Genomic DNA, 25,791 nt, shown 5'->3' with positions numbered 1-25,791 from the left:
GAAGCATCTTAGACTATAAGGACAATAACATGGTAAACAGAAGAGGAGAGATATTTGAGAGAACTGGACAGTAAAATCATCAGCATTTGGTTAGTGACAAGGTGCAGGGCTGACTCCTAGATCTGGATCTGTATAATTTAATACAGAACATTATCACAATTCATAACTGTATTCTTTTCATATTTATTTAGCTGTGTAATAGTTACACTCCTTACTAGATCACGTCTGTTTTCATCCCAATTCTTAGTACGGTGCCTAGGAAGCAGCAGTTAGTGTTGAAATGATAATGGACGGATGCTCTTACCACTTTCTGAGTTGGGAAACTTGGAAAAGAACCTGGGGGTGGGGGGCAGGAAAGACTTAGAAGAGTTCAAGTCTGGGAAATGATGAACTGAAGTGCCCTGAAGCATTCGAGTGAAGGCAACAGATGGTTATATATAAAATGATGGACCACACACAAAACAAGATTCTGTTTCTTTACAGAGGCAGATATTCAACTTAATTGCTATTGAAGTTTAAGACCAAGCACAAAATACTTTGTAATGGGGTTTAAATATATTTTGTGGGTTATATTATGGACTGGGCATATGTTGGTGGGGGAGAGAAAGAGGGAGGAAACACATTTATTCAGTACTAAGATTACTGATCTTAGTGTAGACTTATGCCCTCATTTGGAGGGGGGCGGAATATCTTGAAGTGAGACTACTGGGTACTATGGTGAGTGTATTTTTAACTTTTTAAGAAATTTATCTTTTTAAATTAATCTAAAATTTATTCATTTTCATTTATTTTTAAACTTTTTAGAATAAAATCTTCATATTTTTATAGTTTTTACTGTGATGTTTGATGAACAGAAGTTATAACTATTACTTCTCTCTATGTACATAATGTTCCTTATTTATCTTATTTGGTGTTTTTTAAATCTATTTTATCTAATATAAATATTGTCGGCTCTGTACTCTTTGCCTTGTTAGGTATCTTGTGGGCTTATTCTTTTTATGTAATTTAGCTCTGTAATATGATAGGTAACAAAACCTTGGCATTAAAAGGCATCCAGGAGAACTATGTGCTACAGTCAAGCCATTGTGGTAGTGAGCATGTGTGAGTATTTAAATATTTAGGACAGGTAGTATAGCAGCTGAGAGTGTCAGTACTAGGCTGAATGGGGTTGTTCAGAGGATTAGAGTGACTATGTGAAAAACACTAACACACTCAATTAATGCTAAAGACATTGTTGTTATTACTGTTGCTAGTGTATCATTACAAAGCTTCCAAACAAGATCACCCTACGATGGCTAAACGCGCGTCGTCCAACTGGTGGATATACATACATGCCGAGTATATACGTAAGACGCGGAAACACGCTACGAGAAGCGGCGCTCATGCAGATGTGCAGGCAAGCTCTTCACTCGAAAAGAAGGAAATAAAGTGGAGGTTCAGGGAGTCTCACACTCCAGAGTAATATGTTCTTTTAAGACTGGAATCCAACTTCAGTTATCATCTCAGGAAGAAATCAAGAACTATATGCCAGAGATCACTGCCAGTAAGAAGTCTTTAATGATATACAGCCTAACTTGTTTGCATCTGTCACTCCTGTTTCTCCATTACGTTAGAAGTAAAACTGGGAAAATGCAGAAAACCTCAACAGGAATGATGAGGTGTTAGGTAGAGTGGAGCAGTACTACAAACGTGTGTCTTGGTCAGACCTTAGTTAAAGCAAACGTGTGTACAATCATTATTACTGCATCCAATGTGAATATAGCGTTATCAAGAGATAAAATTACCACCCAGGACAAAATTAGCACACAGGAAAAAATTAATAATGTTCTATGAGGAAACCTATGTTGAAATGCTTTACTATTCACTTACCATTGCAGCCTTCAGTGCCACAGAATCTAGGTTGGGCAAATTAGCTAAAGAGCCCTAAAAAACAAAACAGAACAGCAAAAACAAGACATAAAGAAAGGTGCTATGGTTTCAGTTCACTTACGAAATATAGTCTATTAATAGATTGCCCAAATGTGGACATTCAGCGCCTTTCCAAAGAGCTCAAGTGTCATCTCTTCAACCTCAGTTAGTGCAGGGACTATGACTTGTTCATTTTTGTGTAACCAGCACGAAGGCATGCAATCATATTTGCTGGAGGGAGTGACAAGCACAAGTTTATTAACAATGGGAATACCAGGACATTTCAGATTTACACACAAGCAAAGCAAAAACGCAAGGAAGCACTTAGAGAACGTCAGTACATCAGGGAGGCCTGAAGGTGCACTCTGACAATTTTAGATAGTGTAAAATAGCAGCAGAATTGATTCTCCTTTGGTAGAAATTTGCTTGCTGCTTTATCAGAATAAAAAATTTGCAGCTGGTGATTTTTGAAAGCTTCATTTAAAAGTTCCTGGACTATAAAATATTCTTCACGTTAATGCTATTTAAATGAGTTCTCTGCTTTTTAAAGAAAGATCCTTCCATGGATTTCTTGAGTTCCCCCACTCTCTTCACAATTTCCACTGGAGTTCTATAACTTAAGAAGATCTTGTGCTGGCCTCAAAGTATTTACCTTTCCAAAGTAAAAGACCAAGATTTGCTAAGTTAAAAAGGCGATGACTGCATTTACACAGTAATCTATACATTCAATTAACTGATAGTGATACAGCACTCTGGAAAATTTACCAGTATGAATATCCTTTATACATTTTATAATACTAAGTTGGTTTTTTTTTTAATTTTTAACCAAAATTACCATGGTACAAAGGACAGTTAATATTTGGGGGCACTCTACTACATCTCAGGTAGTCAATTAAGAACGTACATGTATCTTCTCACTTAATCTTCAGAACCCTATGATACAGATAATATTATTACCCCAATTCCACAGATAAGGAAGTGGACACAGAGAGATAAATAGCTATTAAGAGGCAGAGCCAAGATCCAAACTAGAGTCTGGCTCTAGAACCCATGCTCTAAACGGGCGTTTCTCTAATTAGGAACACCCATGTGCTTACCTGTTCAGGCTTATGTTGCTGTACGGTGTTATAGATAGAACTCAAGCCTGCTCTAGTTAAAACATAAGAGGCTTGCTCATTTATAAGTGTGTCCAAATGTGCTTCAATCTAAAATAAAACACAACAGAAAGAAAGTATTTTAAAAGAGGAATAAGACTGGTGAGAGTAGTAGACCACCCTGGAGTCAGCTCTTCATCAGGGACTTGCTCCTTGCCAGTGGCATAAGGCCAGACCATGAGGCACAGGGGCTGCTTCTGTGACAAAAGCTTTTCCCTCCCTAAAGAGGAAGTCCTCCTACAAAGGGGAGAGAAAGTCTCACTTTAAAGATGATAACTGAAGAGGACACCAGGCTAGCCACTAGTGAAAAAAATCTGAGTTGCTTGTCAGCTCTTTTAAAAGATGGCACTAAGCAAAACACAAAGAAACAAACACTAAAAAATAGCAATTGTAAAATAAAATATTTAGGAAGACTTCTGGGAAGATGACGGCCTGATATTCCTGACCTCCACATTCCCTCACCCTCCCAACTTACGGGACTGACTCGACCCATCAAATGAGCCCTCTGGAGAAGCAGGTTTGTTACAATTAGGGGAGAGTCGAGGACTCGGCAGAAGGCTGGTCAAAGATTTCAGGTTTAGGAACTGCCCACGAAGATGTGAGCTAGCAGATGTGAGCTGTATGTGCTCACCTGCTTTGTAGTATCTTTGAGGAAGCCATCTAATGTTAACGGGGCAAAATCCACACAAGCGGACTACCCTGATGGGTTGAAGTATCTCCCAGTGGGAAGAAGCCTGCTGCTCCCTTACTTTTACCAGTATAGGCCTGAGAGTTTGAAGGTCTTCCATCTTTTCCCGACCAGGGAATTCCCTCAGTTTTACCAGTTTGCTTGCCCATGGCACAGTATACTCCTAACTGTGCTGTTAATGTCCGAATGCTTGCTGTTGTCCAAGTAACTCCAATAGCTGAGCCCTTCCCCTTTAAAAAATTTACAACTAACTGAAAAGAGGTATGTTCTAAGAGAAAACTCATCTGAATAATTAGAACAAGTATCTTTTCCAGAGGCAACTCTATTAAAAGACACAGAGTACTTTAATTTTTTTTTTAAGTGAATGTCCAAGAAAGTACAATTAGAGCCCTTAGTCACTAGACTTACTGGAAATCAAAGAAAAACAAGATGTGCAAATATAAACATTTAATGAAAGAGTTACTGCTAAGAACCAAATGAGTATCTGAAGAAGAACAGAAGAAAAGTAATACAGTAACATCAAAGAAAGATTAAATTGAAGAAATATAAAAAGAAATTAGAAGAGAGATTCTGGAGATAAAACCAACTAAGGGCAGGAACTTCAGAATATAAAAAGTAACAGATGGAAAAGTGATAATTAATTAGATAGTAAAAAACTTTATTGAGCCAAAGAAAGGGTTGAATCTTCAGACTGAAATGGCTCTGCAAAATCCAAATGGAAATAACAGAAAAAGAGACATAGCAAAAAATATCCTAAGGAAATATCTGAACTCAAAGGAAAATCCTTACAAGCTTCCAGATGGACAGAGTAAATTACCACAAAGAAAAGAGAATCAGACTAGCCCGAACTCCTTACTTGAAACGCTGGAAGAAGGCAAGTAAGAGTGGAAGAAAATTAATAGGCTATTGATAGAAAAGCTCTGAAAAATCAAGAATCTTTTATTCAACAAGGTGAACTCTCTTTGGAGAGCCTAAAAACCCACACCTTCTAGTACATGCAACACTGTACAGTCCTCCCTCACTGACTCTGGGCTGGCCCATGTAACCAGCACTGGCCAACAGCCGATCAGCAAGCATGGAGTAAGTGCAGGCTTCGCACGCACTGAGACACGGGGGCTTGTCCCCTTGGAGCGCAAACACGACCACAGAATATTTAGGAAACACAGATAACTGGGGATAAGACAGAATGATGAGCACCTGATATATCTGAACTGCTTGAGAAAAGATTTAGACAAATGGCAGTGTTTGGGTGCTGAATTAGTGATAAATACAGTAAAAACCAATGAATTTTTTTAAAAAAGAATTTTATTAATTCCACAAAAAAAGAGTTATGTAAGAAAGGAAAATTAATCATACTTCATTATATTTCTTTTAAAAGAAGGCATCAGAAATTGGGAAATATCACAAGTTTAGATGTATCAAAACTGATTCCTTAGAAACCCCTAAAACTTTACAAATGAATTTTTACCACAGCTACTGCCAAATTACGTATATACTTGTAATAACACAGAACATTCAGAGTTTTTTCTTAAAAACATTATATTTACCAAAATTCACTATTTCAAAATCGGAAGCCAAGTATCTGGTAAATTTTACAAATGGCTTTGTTTTAGCGACTTTACAAACTCTTAACTGATACCATTTGGCTTTTGGGCTAGAGTCATTGGTATAACAAACCGTAATGTTTTGCCTAACACTGGTTTACACAGAGATAAAAATATATCTGTCCTCTGTAACACCTTCTGCACTAGCTAGAAAGCTTGAAAAATATAGCATATTATTCACAGTTCAGAAACCGAAATCTGCATAGAGATTAACTGTTCCAATCAATAAGAAAAGCTTCACTCCACCATCATAAACTATGGTTTGATTAAAAATCGTACTTATTACATATTCTAGCTTCCCCCAAACAAAACCAAAATACCGAGTGTGTGTGTGTGTGTGTGTGCGCGCGCATGTGGACTTCCATCAGACTATACCAAAGGATTTATAGAAAGTAGGTCACTGAAATTGGATTAAAGCCAGTAACTGAGATCATATACAGAAAAAAAGGATCTATCACAGTGAGTTGTCATCTTATGGTAAAATTTACCTGAAACTGTAGCATTTCTAGACGTCTGTCAGTGAACTCGAACAGAGCGAGTGTTGTCTTCATCATATATAGTGAATTGACCATGAAAGTGGCCATGTCAGCTGTGCCTAAATTGCTGGCAGATACAGTACACATTTGGAGGAGAGGATCCAAGACACATGATAAAACCTACAAATGAAAAGTAAAATGAAATTTATTTTTTATTCCCCAATCAATCATACAGGCCTGGGTTAACAGTATTTCAGAATGAATATCAAACTAACTGGAAGGGGGCCAACTTACAGAAGTACATTTTAAAAAGATTAAATGGTACAGTAATCATAATGTCTTTTACAATGAGCATCACTGAATAAAATACTTTTCAAATTAAAGAGAGCTGGTTTAATATTTGAAGGAAAAATCAATGAGAAGGATTGTTAAAATGTATGGGTTATAAAATGCCAGAATTTCAACAGAATGTATAATAGAGGAGCAATAAGTAATTATTAAAAATGATTTACAACATACTTGCACAAAGTCAGCTTGACGGGCATCTAATGGTACAACTGAAGAATCGTGAGATGCCAAAACTTCACGCAATAACATGAGTGTCTGATTTAATGCAGAACTTGGTCCAAGATCAGGTGGTGGGAGTTCAACCTAAAATAAAGGGTGCTTCATCCACTGCTTACATTTTTCCGCTACATTTTAACATATAAATAAATGCAATTTACAGTAAAATAATACATATGAAAGATGTAAAGCTTTGACATATTACAAAATCTATAATTTATCAATAGCTTATACTAATAAGCATAGAAAGAGACACAGAAGTTTTTCTTATATTATTACAGAATATATTCTTCTCACAGCAGTGTAGAATTTGTACTTCTAAAATTCAAAAAGTTATAAGAAAACTTAGTGGTCTTTGAATTGTAGAATTATATTTTTATACAAACCTGAAATGTCCTGTTTTGGTTTTTTAGCCCAAGTCATAAGAAAAAGGCAACCCAGAAACCAGCGCTCCCCCAACTGTAACATAATTGACAATCATCATCCACCCCTGGGCCCAAATCTCAGAGATTTCGGTTCAATATGCATAGGTTTGGGGCCTAGGAATCTATCTTTCAATAAGCACCATAGGCAATTTTCAGGGGATTGGTGTATGGGCTACACACTTCACAAAAATACAGTACACACTGTATTCTACACAGTATAATACTGCCACTAAGATCTTAAGCACTCAAGTTAAAGATTAGTCTTATATTTTAGATTATCATTTTCTAGTTGTATGGTCCTAGGTAAATCTTAAACAACTTAGAGCTTCAGAGAGATTCTGTAAGGACTAAGTGGGATTGTTGCATCTAAACTACTGGTAGAGTACCAGGCACTTAGTAACTGGAAGGTATGCCAAGTTCATTACCCCTACTTGCCAGCATCATGATATTCAAGAAGACATTTCTGTGAATTTTTTAAAACACATTTTTCTGAGTACTTATAATATTAATATAGACAGATTTTATTTATAAAATCTCATACTTAGAAGTCCATGTATGAGACTATAGCCTTGTATCAGATGGAAAGGTATAAGAATTTTTAAATATCTGGATTTATATTAAGAATGTTTTATATAGAAAAGTTAATACATAAATGACATCAGCAGGAATGGCAAAGTATGGACCTCCGAAAATCATCCCTCCTTCACAAAAGCAACAAAGCCAAAAAAATTCTAAGACATGCAAAGAAACAAAAAAATATGGCCCATGCACAGAAAAAAAAAGTCCATAGGAACTTTCCCTGTGGAAGCCCAAACATTGGAGTTACTACTCAAAAACTTTAAATCAGCTATTTTAAATATGTTCAAAAAACTAACGGAAACCATGTTAATGAACCGAAGTATGAGAACAATGTCTCATCAAATAGAGAACATCAATAAAGAGACAGAAATGATAAGAAAATAACCAATAGAAATTTTGTAGTTGAAAATTACTAAAATGAAAAATTCACTACAGGGATTCAATGGCACACTTGAGTAGGCAGAATAAATGATCAGTGAACTTGAAGTCAGATCAATTAAAGTTATCCAGTCTGTGGAGTCAGAGGAAACAAATGAAAGAAAATTCACAGAGCCTCAGATGCCTATGGAACACCATCAACATAAGTATAATGGGGACCTTAGAAGAAGAGGGGAGTGCAGAAAGAATATTTGAAGAAATAATGACAAACACTTTGCAAATGTGATTAAAACAAAACAATCTAAACATTCAAGAAGCTCACAAACTCCACACAGAATAAACTTAAATAGATCCACACTAAAGACACATCACAAACTGTCAAATGACAGAGAATTTGAAAGTAGAGGAGAGAGAACGGATTATGACAAAGGATTCTCATAAGATTAACAGTTGATTTCTCATCAGAAAAGATGGAGGCCAGAAGCCACTGGATGGCATATTCAAGGGCTGAAAGACTGTCAAAAAAGGATTCTATATTCAGTAAAACTATTCTTCAAGAATGAAGGAGAAATTGACATTCCCAATAAACAAAAACTAAAGACTGTTCACTAGTAAACCTGTTCCACAAGAAATATGGGAAATCCTTCAGGCTAAATAAAAGTACAGGGACACTAGACAGTACCTTAAATTCATATGAAGAAATAAAGAACACCAGTAAAGGTTGTGACATAGGTAAATACAAGACACTATTAATGTACTTTCCATTTGTAATTTTCCCCCTGATTTAAAAGACAACTGCATGAAGCAATAATTATAATTTCATGTTAATGAGCAAACATTGTAGAAAGATGTAATTTGTAACAATAATAGTGTAAAGGAAGAGGAAACCTGGGCTACGTAGGAGTAAAGCTTTCGTGTTCCATTGAAAGTAGATTAGTATTAACCTGAACTGTTTATAAATTAAGATGTTAATTGTAATAACCAGGGCACAACTAAGAAACTAACTACACACACAAACTCTCACACACATATTTAAATAAATAGTAAGGGAATTAAAGTAGCATACTAGAAAATATTAACACAAAAGAAGGCAGTAACAGAGGGACAGAGGAACAGTTAAGACATACTAGAAGAGCAAAATGGCACTACTTTATCAGCAATTAAATTAAACGTAAATGATTAAACATGCCATCCAAAAAGCAGACTAGCAGATGGATTTTTTAAAAAGAATGATCCAACTATCTATATGCTGTCTTCAAGAAACACTTCAGATTTAAAGATACAAAAAGGCTGAAAGTGAAAGGATGGGAAATGATAAACCTTGCATACAAAAAAGAGAGCTACAGTAGCTATACTAATTTCAGACAAAATAAACCCTGAAGACAAAAACTGCTACTAGAAACAAAGGTTATTTTATGTTTATTAAGAAGACATGACAATTACAAACGTGTGCATTTAACAACAGAGCCCCAAAATACATGAAGCCAAGACTGAAGCCAAAATTGAAGAAAAAGTATCTCTCATGGCAAATATTTATTTCAAGTTTCACATCTTTTTCAGTTTTGCTTCCTTTTTTGTATTAAATTCAAAGTGAGTTAAGAAAGACTCCAGAATATGAAGTCATATTTTTCTATTCATTCACCCAATTAAAAAAGATGTCTAAAATGTTGTTAAAACTGATGGCAATGAGGGGTGCCTGGGTGGCTCAGTTGGTTAAGCATCTGCCTTCGGCTCAACTCATGAGCCCAGGGTGCTGGGATAGAGCCCTGCATCAGGCCCCCTGCTCAGCAGGGAGCCTGTTTCTCCCTCTACCACTCCCCCTGCCTGTGCTCTCTCTCTCTGTCAAATAAATAAAATCTTAAAAAAACAAACAAACTGATGGCAATGATGGTTACTTAATATTATTTCTAAATGAAGGAATTTCTAAAAACTTCCATCTTTGTAATTTTCTGCATTGTCTGAATCCTTATGAGTTTATGCATATCAATTTTATAAAAAAAGAGCAATTTATCACCCAAACTTAATGAAACATGTCAACCTGTTAATAGCTATTAATTCAGGATAACAAGGGATGGATGACCATTATTTTGTTCTTTGTGTTTTCAGTGTTTTAAAATAAACTAAAATATTTAATAAAATAAGTGTAATTTTGATTTTAGAAATTTAAGTAGAATAGACAGGTATTACATATACACGCATGCATATACATAAGTAATATAAAATGCACAGAAGCTAGACATATAAAAAATGACTCAGGGGAATCTTTAGGTAAGTATAAATCAATAAGATTTGCCAGCACTCTAACAGCTTTAATACGAAACAGGCAGCTATATAAACCAGAGGAAATGTGTGTGCATGTGGGGGCATGTGTGTGTCTCACTTTCCCAAAACCTTTCATAAAAAAAATAATAATAAAGAATTTAATCAATCCTCCAGGAAAGCTTCAGTACAGCTATATACACTGTATGATTAAGACCCTAATGTTTAATGTGCAATTGTCTTTTCTAAGTTATAAACTATGGTACAGTACCATTTGGAAACAACAACAAAAAACCCTAAAGAATATCTGTCAAAAATACATAGTTTTTCAATTGCCAATCAAAACAGAAGGCCAATGACAGAAATCTCACACACCAATAAGAGCTGATGAGAAACCTCTTTTTACCCTCTTGAATTAAGGTCTTTAAAAGCTGTGTAAATTTAAAGCAAAAGTCATGCCTCTGTTAGCAGAGCCAATGATAAACGAAACAAGTACTACTTGAACTCACTTCATTCAACAAACTGACATTCTATGAAGCACTTTTACACACATCTATCAGATTAGCAATAGCTCAGAATCACACTTCAAAGGCAAAGTGAAAATTATGGCAGTTGTCAGATAAACACGATTTACAATTTTATAGTAATGTAGTAAAAATAATGGGCAGAAAATTGAAAGAAGAAAAATATCTAAATATCTTCCTATCACTTCAATTTAATTTCATCAAAGTGACATGTATTTCTAAGGTTAAACTTCATACAAGATAGTGTGGTATTGGTGCAAGGACAGACAAATAAACCAATGGGAGTAGAATAAACATTTATAAAACAAATCCACACATATATGGTCTTGTAATTTCTGACAAAGTTTCCACTGCAATTCAGTGGGAAAGGACTGCCTTAATTAATAAATGGTGCTTGATCTACTAGATATTCAAATGGGAAAGATTTTAACCTTGACCCCTACCTCACAGCATACTCAAAAATTAATTTGAGATGGACCAAAGACCTAAATGTAGAAGCTAGAGCAACCAAGCTTCTTAGAAAATACATGTAAGGATAACTTAATGACCCAGGGGCAGGAAAAGATTAAATCAGTAAAAGTTAGGATATAGGACAAAATTAAAATGAAGAACTTCTGTTCATCAAAATACACCATTAAGAGAGTAAAAAGGTTAAAATTGGGAGAAAATATTTGTAATGCTTATTTGTATCCAGAACACATTTTTTAAAACCCCCACAAATCAGTAAGAAAAATACAGATAATCCAGTAGAAAACTGGGTAACAGACTTCAAAAGACACTTCACAAAAGGGTAATCCAGCAACCAATACACATACGAAAAACTATTCAACATCATTAGTCTTCAGAAAAGTACAAATCACAAAGGAAACACCACCACACAAATTCCACAACGGCTAAAATTTAAAAGATGAGCAATATCGAGTACTGGAGAGGATGTGGAACAACTGAAAATCTCACACATTTCTGGTGGAGTAAATGGATACAAACACTTTAAAAAATGAGTGGCAATACGTACTAAAGCTACCAATCCTATCACCCACATGTTCCATTCCTGTATGTACACACGAGAGAAATGAAAACTTACATCCACAAAAGACATGGACAAGAATATTCATAGGCTCCTTATTGACAATTCCTAAGAACTGGAAACAATCCAAGTGTCTATCAATACACTGTGGTGTATTGATATAATTACTACACAATAATTTAAAGATGAACTACTATAGACAACATGGATGAATCTTACAGATATGTTAAATGAAAGGGGTCAGACCAAAAAAGTTCAACTGTATGAATCTATTTATGTCAATTTAAATAGCACACAAAAACAGGAAATAGAAGTCAGATAGTGGTTTACCTTGGGGGTTACTGAGAAAAGGCATAAAAAAGCCTTCTGGGGTGCTGGAAATGTTTTATGTCTTGATCTGGGTGGAGATTAATGAGCATATACAAATAGAAAATTCAACTAACTGTACACTTAATATTTGTGTACCATCAGTTACATCTCCACTTAAAAAGAAAGTTTATTTGATGTTTTTGTTTATATTATGTAAGCACTGAGAATCAACAATGCTTTATAAAAATATCCAAAATTCATAAACAAAGTTACCATTAATAATTATTAAAGTACAAAAGTACTTTATGAAACACATTCATAACTTTATGTACATTTTCTAATTGATAAAGTTGAACTATAAAAAATTCATATTTAAAAACATTTAGTCTACTGAAAATTTCACATTCCATATGTTTGAACCTCTCTTTTTAAAAAATGTATAGAGCTATCAACTAAACAGTTATTCTTCCTGTGACTGTTCACCATGACACTTTTCATTCCTTTTACAGAGGTGCTCTTTTTTAGAAGAAAATGAAAAGGTTGCACCATAAAGATTCCCAAAGCTGTTTTTAAGACATCATTCCACTGCCAACTTCAGTTCTATTCTTTCAAATACCTTCTATTTAAGGTCTTCTAATTTTCTGTTCTGTAGTTTTTTAGAAGGCCACTCACCCATCTCTTTCAAAATAAAAACAAAACCAGAAAACCAAAAAAACAACCAAACAAAAAACCCTATTTTTAAACTCATCTCTTCATCTTATATATAGACTCCTTTTGTTCTATCTATGGACATTTATGTTCTAGCAACTGACAATAAATAGAACTGAAGTGGTTTTTTTTTAAAACGATTTAATGAGGTATGATTGACATAACAAACAGCTATACTTATTTAATGTATATAATTTGATGAACTTAAAGGACCATTTAGTTTAGTTTTTTTTTTTTTCTTAGAGGTCTGGGTAAATTAACTCTATTAATTTGATTTGGGTTTCATTTTTAATAAAGATTTAATTTATTTATTCGAGACAGAGAGAGCACCTGTGCACACACCGTTGAGTGTGGAGAGGGGCAGAGGGAGAGGGGAGCCAGGAGCCGGAGTTAGGCTAGATCCAGGGCCCTGAGATCATGATCTGAGCCGAAACCAACAGGTGGAATCTTAACTGACTGAGCCGTCCATATGCCTCTGATTTGGGTTTTATTTATGATATATCATATACTTTTAAATTAGAATTGTCATATCGCTATAGTGAAATATAGCTAAATAGTGAACACAGCAAATGTCTGTCTTGCGTTATTTTGCAGCACAGATACATATAGACAGTTCCCAACTAATGACGGTTCAACTTAGAATTTTTTTTACCTTACAATGGGGTAAAAGCAATACACATTTAGTAGAAACTGTTCTTCAAATTTTGAATGTTGATTTCCCAGGCTAGCAAGACGCAGTGCAATACTCCCCTATGATGCTGGGCAGGAGCAGCGAGCTGCAGCTCCCGTCAGCCACGCAATCACAAGGGTAAACAACTGACAACCATTCGGCACCCATACAACCATTTTGTTCTTCACTTTCAGTGCAATATTCAATAAATTGCATGAGATATTTAACACTTTAATTATGAAATAGGTTTTGTGTTAGATGATTTTGCCCAACTGCAGACTAATGAAGATGTTCTGAACATGTTTAAGACAAGTTAGGCAAAGCTATGATGTTCCATAGATTAGGTATATTAAATGCATTTTCAGCTTATAATATTTTGGGGACATAAACCTATCATAAGTCGAGGAAGACTGTATTATCTTTAGACATTGCTAGGTTTGCGGTTATGAAAGTTTCAAGAGAGACTGATAAGGAAGGGAATATACATACTTGAATACTTAAGTGCTTCAAATTGCTGTTAGGGAAAAGGTACAACTGTCAATAAAATGATGTCCTTGAATTTCCTTTTTTTCATGGTGAATAAAGAATTAGTTCCCAAATATGTCTTTTCAAAAGCACAGAAGGAATCCTATGAAGAGTTCATTTCTGGCTATGCCTTCATTTTAAAGGGTATTCTTCCCAACAATTCTACTATCCACTTAGAATTTTATTAACAAAAATTTCCGGCTGGGTGCTTTGCTGATGAAGACCATTCTGAGTAAGTGTTGTTTTCTTTATAAGGCTAGAATCTTTTTAGAAGAATTGAATGATTTATGAGATGAAGAATAAGAGAAAGATATAATTAATATAAAATATGGAACATTAAAATTTAATGAAAGAGAATTCTTTTTTTTTTCTTATATGAGAATGCAGCTTATTAATTCATAGTGAGAAATATATCTGGATAGTTTTGTCAAGTAGCCAGCCTATTTTTGTGATGGTAGGAATGTTTAAGTTATATAGAAAAAAATTGTTAGGTGTAATAAAGAAAGAGAATTCTTAAAAGAAACCTGAAATGGCTGCAGATATAAGCAACGTGCAAGCTGTAAACAGTACCCTATTCCTTTTTTTTTTTTTTTAAAGATTTTATTTCTTTATTTGACAGAGAAAGACAGCCAGCGAGAGAAGGAACACAAGCAGGGGGAGTGGGAGAGGAAGAAGCAGGCTCTTAGCAGAGGAGCCTGATGTGGGGCTCGATCCCAGAACGCTGGGATCACGCCCTGAGCCGAAGGCAGACGTTTAATGACTACGCCACCCAGGTGCCCCAACAGTATCCTATTCCAATCTCAACTTAATGTTAAAATATCCCTAAATATAGCCCAATTCATATCTGAGAAAAACATTTCAGGGCACAATTATTGATAATGGCAAAAAAAACCCAATAAGAGTCAAAACCCATGCACTGCTATAAACTCACATAACTTGTACTTAAAATACTCAAATTATAATTACTTTCTTTCCCTGTTTATCCCCTATCTTGTTCTGAAAGATGCCATCCCTTATTATCCATTTTATTTTTCTATTTTATCATCCATTTTATTTTTCTATTTTCTTGCAACTTTCATTTTAACTTTACAAGAGAAATAAAACACAGAAGAACTTAGTAGTTTTCTGAGTAAAAATAAAATAAATGGGTAACCATTTGGGAAAAATAAATAAAATCCTTCCTCTCCAGCATGGACAAAAATAAAGTTCAGGTAGATTAAAAATTTGATGTAAAAATGTAACCACAAAAACACCTAAGAACATGAATCTAAATAATTTTATTAAATAATCTAACATTTTCCCATTGATAGATGCTAACTTTATCATATAATAAATTCTAAGTGTATTTTCTGATTGTCCAGGCTTTTAAGCATCACATACTCTCAAGGGAGAAGCCATATAGAAAAAAACTTGAGACTTTACTATGTAAAAATGAAAGTAAATTTGTTAGAAAATACTACAAGTAAATTTAAAGGCAAATGATGACTTGGAGAAAATATTTGTAATAAAAATTAGTTAATATTCTTTATGTATAAAGATATCAGAAAACAGTAAGACAAAACCTAGTAGAAAAATGCCAAAGGACATGAACAAGCAATTTACAAACAGCCAATAAACATATTTTAAATGTTCATTCTCAGTAGAATCACTGAAATCCAAATAAAAAAACAATGATACCACTTTTTACTCATATATTGGCAAAGATATTTTAAAATGTCTATTATCCAATCTCAACAAGAGCTGGCAGTATGGTAGATTTGAGGAAATAGGTAAAAGAAAGGTAAATAGGAGTGGCTACTTAAGGACATGTAGGACGGCCATTACGATGGGCTTCACTGATGTTGGAAATGGTGAGTTTTAGTGAATCCAGTCTGTGTGGTTACATGATTTTCTATAGCAGTGCTCAGCAGTCAGGGTATACAAAAGACAAATTGAAAAGCTGAATTCAGGGTGTTTTTGCAAAGGAAGCATGGTAAAATGAAAAGGGTGCAAGAGACAATAGGCTAGCAGAAAATGAAGGGAAGGAGTCATTCTTGTAACTAGCATTTATTAAGTCCCATGTGATCGGGCATACAGGAAGATTTTTTCCTTCTTTCTTTATTTACCTATGTAACCATCTTAACCATTTATGTGTATGTTTGTGTGTCTAATATTAAGTGCTCACTAAATGTTGGCTATGATTTGTAAAAGGCATCATTCTGATCAGCCATTTGTTAACTGAAATATAATACACCTTTTTCCCATTTTATTGAAATATAATTAATATATATCATGATTATTCATTTTATGTATACAGCATTAAGATCTGACATACATTTTGTGAAATGATTATAATAAATTTAGTTACCATCTACCATCTCATTTAGATTCAATAAAAAGACATGGAAAAAAATTCTTGTAATGAGAACTCATAGGACTTACTTTTAACAACTTTCCCATCTATCATACAGCAGTGGTAACTACAGTCATCATGTTGTACATTACACCCCTAGCACTTATTTATCTTATAACTACAAGTTGTAACTTTTGACCATCTTTCTCTAATCCCTGCCTCTATAACCACAAGTCAAACCGCTTTTTCTGCGTTTGGTTTTTGTTTTGTTTTTTGGATTCCACATTTAAGATCATACAGCATTTGTCTTTCCCTGTTTGACATACTTCACTTAGCATATTGCCCTCAAGGTCCATCCATCCATGCTGTCACAAATGGCAGGATTTCCTTATTTTTTTATGGCTGAATAATATTACATTGTGTGGTGTGTGTGTGTGTGTGTGTGTGTGTGTGTGTGTGTGTGTATACTTCTTTATCTGTTCATCTGTTGATGAACAGTTACGTTGTTTCCATGTCTTGGCTATTGTAAACAATGCTGCTATGAAGGGGGTGATTTTTTGAGTTAGTGTTTTCATTTCCTTTGGATATATTCCCAGAAGTGGAATTGCTGGAACATATGGTAGTTCTATTTTTAATTTTTTTGTGGATCCTCCATACTGTTTTCCATAGCAGCTGTACCAATTTATGATCCCACCAACGAGTACAGAAGTATTCCCATTTCGCTACACCCTCACCAGCGTTTATTTCTTGTCCTTTTGATGGTGGCCATTCTGACAGGTCTGAGGTGACACCTCATTGTGGTTTTGAGTTGCGTTTCCCCATGTTTAGTGATGTTGAGCATCTCTTCATGTACCTACTGACTTTTCATATATCTTCTTTGGAAAAATACATATTCATGTTGACTATTTGCTAATTAAATTACTTGCTTTTTTCTATTGAGTTGTATGAGTTTTTTTTAATACATTTTGAATAATAACCCCTTATTAGATATATGGTTTGCAAATATTTTTTCCCATTCGGTAGGTTGTCTGCACTTTGTGATGGTTTCTTTTGTTGAACTTTCTAGTTTGATGTAATCCCACTTGTTTAGTTTTGGTTTTATTGCTCGTGCTTTAGGTGTCATATCAAAAAAGTCATTGCTGAGACCCACGCCAAGGAACTTTTCTCCTATATCTTCTTGTAAGAGTTTCATGGTTTCAGGTTTTACATTTAAGTCTTTAAATTCCACTTTGAGTTAAATTTTTGTGAGTGGTGTAAGACTGAGGTGAAGTTTCATTCTTTTAAACGTGAATACCCAATTTTCCCAGCACCATTTAAGATACTCTCTTTTCTCAATTGAGTATTATTGGCTCCCTCGTCAAAAATTAATTGAATGTATATACTTGGGTTTATTTCTGGGATCTTGATTCTGTTTCATTGTTTTATTTATCTGGTTTTATGTCAGTATCATACTGCTTTAATTATTATAACTTCATAGTATAACTTGAAATCAGGGTGTGAAATCAGAGGTGTGAAGCCTCCTGCTTTGTTGTTCTTTCTCAGGATTACTTTGGTTTTGGGGGGGGTCTTCTGTGGCGCCACACAAATTTCAGGATTTTTTTTTTTAACTTCAGTAAAAAATGCCTTTGGAATCTTGTTAGGGATTATGTTGAGTCCATAGATGGCTTTTAGTAGTATTTACATTTTAACAATATTAATTCTTTCAGTCCATGAGCACAGAGTACCTTTATATTTATCTCTGTCTTCTTCAATTTCTTTCACCAATGTCTTACAGTTTTCAGAGTAGAGACCTTTTCCCTTCTTGGTTAAATTTATTCCTAAGAATTTCATTGTTTTCAGTGCTATTGTAATGGGATTGTTTATTGCTTTTTCAGATAATTCATTGTGTACAGAAACACGATTGATTTTTTAAAGGATTTTATTTATTTATCAGAAAGAAAGAGAGAGAGAGAGAGAGAGAGAGAGAGCAAGCTCGAGCAAGGGGAGGTGCAGAGGGGAAGAATCCCAAGCAGACTTTGTGCTGAGCACAGAGCCCAACCTGGGGCTCAATTTCATGACCCTGAGACCGTGACCTGAGCCAAAACCAAAAGTTAGATGCTTAACTGACTGAGCCACCTAGGCACCCCAGAAACTACTGATTTTTGTTGATTTTGTATCCTGAAACTTTACTGAATTTGTTGATCAGATCTGTTTTTACTTTAGTCTTTTCTATACATAAAATCATGTCATCTGCAAACAGAGACAAATTTTACTTTTCCTTTCCAATTTTTTTTTTTTTAAGTTATGTCTACACCCAACATGGTGCTTGAACTTACAACCCCAATATCAAGGGTCACATGCTCCACCGACGGAGCCAGCCAGGCACCCCTTCCTTTCCAATTCTGAAGTCTTTTATTTATTTTTCCTGCCTCCTTGCTCTAAGACTTTCAGTACTATTTGAATAGATGTGGTGAGGGTGGACAGCCCTGTCTTCTTCCTGCTTTTAGAAGAAAAGCTTTCAATCCTTATCTGTTGAGTATGACGTTAGCTGTGGGCTTATAATTTATGGACTTTATTGTTGACATACCTGACTTACATACTTAATCACAAATATGCTGAGTTTTGTCAAATGTTCTTTCTGCATCTATTGAGATGATCATGTTTCTTTTCTTTCATTCTATTTGTGATGTATTAGATAGATCTGGGTATGCTGAACCATCCTTGCATCCCAGGGATAAATGCTACTTGATCACAGTGAATGATCCTTTTAATGTGCTGCTGAATTCAATTTGCTAGTATTTTATTGAGAATTTTTTCATCTGCAAATTGGCCTGTAGTTTTCACTTCTATTAGTGTTATTTTCTGGCTTTAGTATCAGAGTACAGCTGGTATCACAAAGGGATTTTTGGAGCATTCCCTCCTCTTCAATTTTTTAGAAGAGTTTGAGGAGTGATGTGAATTCTTTAAATGTTTGGTAAAATATACCAGTGAAGCCATCCAGTCTTGGGTTTTTCTTTGTTGAAAGGTTTTTGATTACTGACTCAATCCCCTTACTAGTAACTGGTCTATTCAGATTTTCTATTTCTTTCTAATTCAATTTTGATACATTGCATTCCTTCTGGGTTGTTCAGTTTGTTGGTATATACTTGTACATAGTAGCTTCTTATGACCCTTTGTATTTCTGTGGTATCAGTTATAATGCCTCCTTTTTTTATTTATAATTTTGTTGATTTGGTTCTTCTTTTTCATTTGGTTAGTCTAGCTAATGGTTTGTCAATTTTATCTTTACAAAGAACTAACTCCTATTTTGGTTAGTCTTTTCTATTGTTTTCCTATTCTGTTTTTCATTTACTTCTGCTCTAATCTAATTTCCTTTCTTTTGCTAACTGGGGGCTCAGTTTGTTCTTTTTATAGTTCCTTATGGTGTAGAGTAGGTTGTTTATTTGGGATTTTTCTTGTTTCTTAATGTAGGTGATTATTGCTATGAACTTCCCTCTTAAAACTGGTTTTGATGCATCCCACAAGTTCTGGCGTATTGTATTTCCATTTTCATTTGTCTCAAACTTTTTAATTTCCCCTTTAATTTCTTCTTTGATCCTTTGGTTGATCAGGAGTGTGCTGTTTAATTTCCATGTTGTATTTTCCAGTTTTTCTTCTGTTACTGATTTCAGTTTCAAAGCATTGTGGTCAAGGAAGATAGTTGGTATGATTTCGGTCCTTTTGAATTTGTTAAGATTTGTTCTGTAGCCTATTTCTATCCTAGAAAATGTTCTTTGTGTGCTTAAGAATTTGTATACTGTTTTCAGACAGAATGGTCTGCATATATTTGTTAAGTCCATTTGGTCTATAATGTGTTCAAATGTACTGTTAACTTACTGATTCTCTGCATGATGCATCCATTGTTGAGAGTGGAGTATTAAAGTCTCCAACTATTACTGCATTGCTGTTTAGTTTTTCTTTTAGCTATGTCAGTTTTTGCTTTAATTTTGCTGCTCTGATATTGAGCACATATATATTTGTAATTGTTGTATCTTCTTGATGGGCTGACTTCTTTATTATTATATAGTAACTTTTGTCCCTTTTTACAATTTTTAGTTTAAAATCTACTTTGTCTGAAATAAGTATAGCTACCCCAGCTTTTTTGTTTTGTTTTGGTTACCATTTACTTGGAAAATAATCCTCCATCCCTTCACTTTCAGTCTATGTGTGTCTTTAAGGCTAAAGTGACTCTCTTGTGAGCCTCATATCATTGGTTCTTTTTCCTGTTTTATTCATTCAGCCATTCTATGTCTTTTGACCAGAAAATTTCATCTGTTTACATTTAAAGTAATTATTGTTACAGTTATTTTCTTTTGATATTTAGAATATGTCACCCCATTCTTTCCCAGCCTGAAAATTTTCTGTTGAGAATTCTGCCCATTATCTTATAGGAGTTCCCTTGTATGTTACATCTCTTTTCCTCTTGCTACTTATAAAATTCAGTCTTTGACTTTTCAATTATGTGTATTGGTGTAGTCCTGTCTGGGGGGTCTGCCTATTTGGGTTCCTTAGGGTCTAATGGATCTGAATGTCCATTTCTATTCCCTTCATTTGGGAAGTTTTCAGCCATTACTGCTATAAATATACTTTTTGTCCCTTTCTCCTTTCTTTCCGGAACTCCCATAATATGAATATTGTTTCTTTTCATTATGTTCCATAAGTCCTGTAGGTTTTCCTTCCCCTTCCCTTTTTTTTCTTTCTTTCTTTTTCTTTCTTTCTTTCCCTCTCCTTCCTTCCTTCCTTCTTTCCTTCCTTCTGACTAAATAATGTCAACTGTTCTATCTTCCAGGTCATTAGTCCTTCCTTTATCAAATTCTTCCATTTAGTCATTGTGTTTTTCAACTCTAGGATTTGTTTTTAAGATTTCTATTTCTTTAAATTTCTCATTTTGTTCATGCATTTTGTTACTGTTTTCCTAAATTCATTTAGTTGTCTGTGTGTTCTTATTCACTATACTTCTTCAAATGGGTTATGCTCAATTCTTTGTCTGAGAGCAGAGCTATACTACTTTAGGTGCAGTTACTGCAGCTTTATTAATTTCCTTTGGTGATGTTATATTTACCTGCATCGGTACATGTGCATGTGAGAAAGTAGGCTTCTTTTCCCAACTTTGCAGAGTTGCTTTGGCAGAGACGGTTCTTCACCAGTCAGCTTGGTTTAGGTTTCTGGGCATGTCTGCTAATAAAGACTATCCTTGAGCAGGTGGGACTTCCTATTAGAGTTAACTTTTAGACAAGGCAACTGCTTGAGCTCTGAGGATAGGGGTGTGAGGGTGTGCCACTGGCTGAGAACAGGTGGACATGATTGCTGGTTTGGTTCTCTGCTCAAGTGAGACTGAAGGTTGAGCTCCAGTGTTGCCCAGGTTCCTTCATCAGGCTTATTAGACAGCCACGGTTAGGTACTATAGCCAGCAGTAGCTAAGACTATGAATTTTAGCTACCTTGACCTGGCATGGCAGCAAGACAAAACCCAGAGCCTATACTGCTTTGTTTGGGTATCAAAATCAGGCAAGAGTGTATACTGAATTCCCTGGTTAGCTGAGGCCATGAGACTTGCTCTACAGATAGGGGAAGCCATGGGCTGTGCCCTCTTCAATTGCCACTGTAAGCATGGCTAGTGGATGGGCTATGCAGCTTCCCAAATGCTTAGGTTCCCTGGTGGAGCAGGCTGAAGGTTACATTCAGCAATGAATAGGGCTACAAACTAATTTCCCTGCCCAGGAGCAGAAGGAAAAGCAGCTCTAAAGCTAGTAAGGCTCTTTGTGGTCTTAACTCAAGCCAAGTTCCCTGACCAAACAGGGCCACTGGCTTTGTTTTGCAGACTATCAGCTTTCTAGCCTGTCTTTTGGCTCAAGCTTTGCTGGGTTACACAGCTTTTAGTTATCGTTTTTGTCAGATGGTGCTAGGAGCCAGGCTTCACAGCAGGTGAGGCTGTGACTCAGTTCTCTGCCTAGGGAGAAGGTAGGGAGGGGTTCCTCCAAGCAACTCCCAATTTTCCCAAACAGGCTACCTAGTTGAGAGCTACCATCAGCCTCAGATGAAGCTTTGGATTAATTCCCCTACATGGATATAGCGGGTGAATGGTCTATGCCTGGTACTGGCTTTGCTCCAGAGACAAGCAGCTCTGCTTATCCATTTCTAGCCTTGAGTGTTGCTAGGTTATGCACTGTCAAGTGTTTCTGACAGCTCTTCTAGTCAGATAGGACCAAGAGTCATGCTCTGGAGCAGAAATGACTATGACTCAGCTGCCTTTCATAGGTGTGGCAAACCAAGATCTAATGCCATCAAAACTCTTCATTTCAGGATCCAAATCAAGCAGACCTGAACCCTGATGAGGTCACTGGTCAGAGTGCACCTCTGTCTTGGTTCTACAGATGGGCAAAACCACTGGTTAGGACTACTACTTGGGCTCTACAAGTATGAACTTGGTCCACCAAGATCTGAGTGCTTGTTTCAAGCCCCACCCCACCCCACTGCTCCATCAGTCAGATTCCCAGTGGTTGACACCTAAAGATTGCCCTGTAATCCCCATGGGGTAAGAATAGCATAGTGGCTCCCATGAAGCAACTTATAACACTGGGGAGGCTAGATGTTCACCCAGACTCTTTTTTCCCACTGGAGGAACCACAGGCTTGGTGGGGGGTGCTGTCTGTATAGTGCTACTCTGAGCTAGGTTGGGGGGATATATAATCAGCATGCACCTACTCCTCTTATTCTTATATGTCTTGATCTCTGTGGTGCAGGGGGGTGCTTTGATGTCAATCCAGAGTTCTAGGATTCTCTCAGTGGTGCCTTGCCCATGAATAGTTCTTGTGAAAGGGAGCAAAGCCAAGAATGATCTATAACACCATCTTAGTGATCTCACTCTTCTATCTTAACCATTCTTAAGTGTACAGGTCAGTGGTACTAAACATATTCTTAACATTGTGCAACCCTTATCCATATTCACAACTCTTTTCATCTTTAAACTGAAACTCTATACCCATTAAACAGTAACTCCCTATCCCTCCGCCTTTCCAATCCCTGGCAACTACCATTTTACTTTCTGTCTCTGTAATTTTGCCCACCGTAGAATCTCATATAGGTGGAATCACACAGCATTTATCTTTTTGTGACTGGCTTATTTCATTTAGCATAGTAACCTCAAGTTTCATCCATACTGTAATAATGTCAGAATTCCCTTCCTTTTCAAGGCTGAATAGTATGCTGAATAGTATTCTGCTATATATATATTGCTTATCCGTTCATCCATTGACAGACATTGGCTGATTCAATATTTTAGCTATTGGGAATAATGCTGCAATGAACATTAACTACACAAATATCTTTTTGAGACCCTGCTTTCAATCCTTTTGGATAGAGTCCCAGAAGTGAAACTGCTGTATCATAATGGTAACTCTATTTTAAATTTTTTTGAGAAACTGCCATACTGGTTTCCACAGCACTGCACTATTTAACATTTCTACCAACAGTTCACAAGGGTCCCAATTTCTGCAATCTTGCCAACACTGCTACTTTCTGGGGTGTTTTGTTTTGTTTTGTTTTGTTTTGATAGTAGCCTCCTAATGGGTGTGAACACATTAGACCCATCCTAATGGGTTTTATTATAGTTTTGATTTCTATTTCCCAAATGATTAGTGATGTTTGAACATCTTTCCTTGAAACATTATTGGCCATTTATATATGTTCTTTGGAGAAATGTCTATTTAGTCCTTTGCTCATTTTTAGTCAGGCTGTTTTCTCAATGAGTTTTGAAAGTCCTCATATATTCTATGTATGTATTCCAAATACAATATTGTGAGGCTTTTGCCTATGTTTTAAGAGTTTTATAGTTTTAGGTCTACCTTTAAGTCTTTGGTCCATTTTGAATTAATTTTTGTATATGGTGTTAAATAAAGGTCCAACTTCATTCTTTTGCATGTGATTATCCAGTTTTCACAGCACCATATGTGAAAAAAAAGACTGTCCTTTCCCCACATAATGGTCTTGTTATCCTTGTAAAAATCTTCTGAGCATAAAAGCAAGGGTTTATTCCTGGGCTCTCTATTTCATTATTCTATGTATCTGCCTTTATGCCAGTACTACATTGTTTTGATTACTGTTGCTTTGTAATAAGTTCTGAAATCAGGAAATGTGAATTCTCTAGCTTTCTTCTTTTTCAAGATTGTTTTACTTATTCAAGGTCCTTTGAGATTCCACATGAATTACAGAATGGGTTTTTCTATTTTTGAAAAAAATATCACGGAGATTTTGATAAAAATTATACTGAATCTGCAATTATTTTGTATTAACATCTTAACAATAGTAAGTCATCCAATCCATGAACATGGGATGTCTTTCCATTTATTTATGTCCTCTTTAATTTTTTTTAGCAATGCTTTACAGTTTTTGTTGTACAGGTCTATCATCTCCTTGGTTAATTCCTAAGTATTTTATTCTTTTCAATGCTATTATAAATAGAATTTTTTTCCGATAATTTCCTTTTCATTGTTAGTATACAAAAGTGCAACTGATTTTTTGGTGTTGATTTTATACTCTGCTACTTGGCTGAATTTACTCACTAGTTCTATTTTTTGCTGTAGTCTTCAGGGCTTTTTACATATAAGATCACATCATCTGCAACAAAGATAATTTTACTTCTTTTTTTCCAATTTGGACAACTTTTACTTCTCTTTCTTAACTAATTGCTCTGGCTAGAACCTCCAACACTTAAGAGAAGTGGGGAAAGTGGACATCCTTGACTTGTTCCCGACCTTTAAGGAAAAGCTTTCAGTCTTTCACTGATGTGCATGATGCTTGGAGGTTTTTTAATAGATGGTGTTTATTATGTTGAGATAATGTCCTTCAATTTCTAGTTTGTTGAGTGTTTTTATCATGAAAAAGTACTGAATTTTCTCAAATGCTTTTTCTGCATCAGTTGAGATGACCTGTTTTTCTCCCCTTTGTTGTTAAGTGATAATTACATTGTTTGACTTCCATATGCATTCCAGGAATAAATCCTAGTTGATCATGGTGCACAATCTTTTAAAATATGCTTCTTAATTTGGTTTGCTAGTATTTTGTTGACAATTTTTGCATCAATATTCATAAGGGATATTGGTCTGTAGTTTCCTTTCCTTGTGGTGTCTTTTTTTCTGGCTTTGGTATTAGGGTAAGTCTGGCCTCACAGAATGAGTTAAGAAGTGTTCCCTCCTCTTCAATTTTTAAAAAGCTTGAGAAGGATTGGTATTAGTTCTTATTTAAATGTTTGGTAGAACTCACCAGTGAAGCCATCAGATCTAGGGCTTTTGTTTGAGGGGCAAGTTTTGATTACCGATTCAATCTCTCGCCTCGTTACAGGTCTATTCAACCTAACTCTTTATGAGTCTTGGTAGCTTTTGTATTTCTAGGAATTTGTTAATTGTTGGCATATTGTTCTTCAATAATACTCTCTTAAAATCCTTTTTATTTCCATAGAATTGATAGTAATGCTCCACTTTAATTTCTGAGTTTAGTAATTTGAGTCTTTTCTCTTAGTCCATCTAATTAAAAGTCTGTTAATTTTCTTGACATTTTCAAAGAATCATATTGTGGTTTGACTGATTCTCTATCGTTTTTCTAGTCTCCATTTATCACTGCTCTCATCTTTACTATTTCCTTTCTGT

The 25,791-nt window shown here is 35.3% G+C and overlaps 1 protein-coding gene across 4 annotated transcripts in view; it reads right to left on the bottom strand.

Moving 5' to 3' along the window:
• The window catches only part of COG6 (component of oligomeric golgi complex 6), an 86,589-nt gene that overhangs the window by 16,053 nt on the left and 44,745 nt on the right, over window positions 1-25,791 (bottom strand). For 2 of the 4 annotated variants that reach the window (XM_040622288.1, XM_040622292.1), the window contains exons 14-17: window positions 6,350-6,481; window positions 5,843-6,010; window positions 3,006-3,113; window positions 1,870-1,923 (exon numbers count right to left, since the gene is read on the bottom strand). In XM_040622288.1, the coding sequence (XP_040478222.1) occupies window positions 1,870-1,923; window positions 3,006-3,113; window positions 5,843-6,010; window positions 6,350-6,481 (462 nt within the window). Of the gene's footprint in view, window positions 1-1,869; window positions 1,924-1,990; window positions 2,140-3,005; window positions 3,114-5,842; window positions 6,011-6,349; window positions 6,482-25,791 lie in introns of all 4 variants that reach the window. The other 2 variants (XR_005832504.1, XM_040622295.1) reach the window with 2 other exon arrangements.

This window comes from Ursus maritimus, unplaced genomic scaffold (assembly GCF_017311325.1).
Source record: "Ursus maritimus isolate PB19 unplaced genomic scaffold, ASM1731132v1 scaffold_10, whole genome shotgun sequence".
Lineage (NCBI taxonomy): Eukaryota > Metazoa > Chordata > Mammalia > Carnivora > Ursidae > Ursus > Ursus maritimus.
This window is presented reverse-complemented; position numbering and strand designations above follow the sequence as displayed.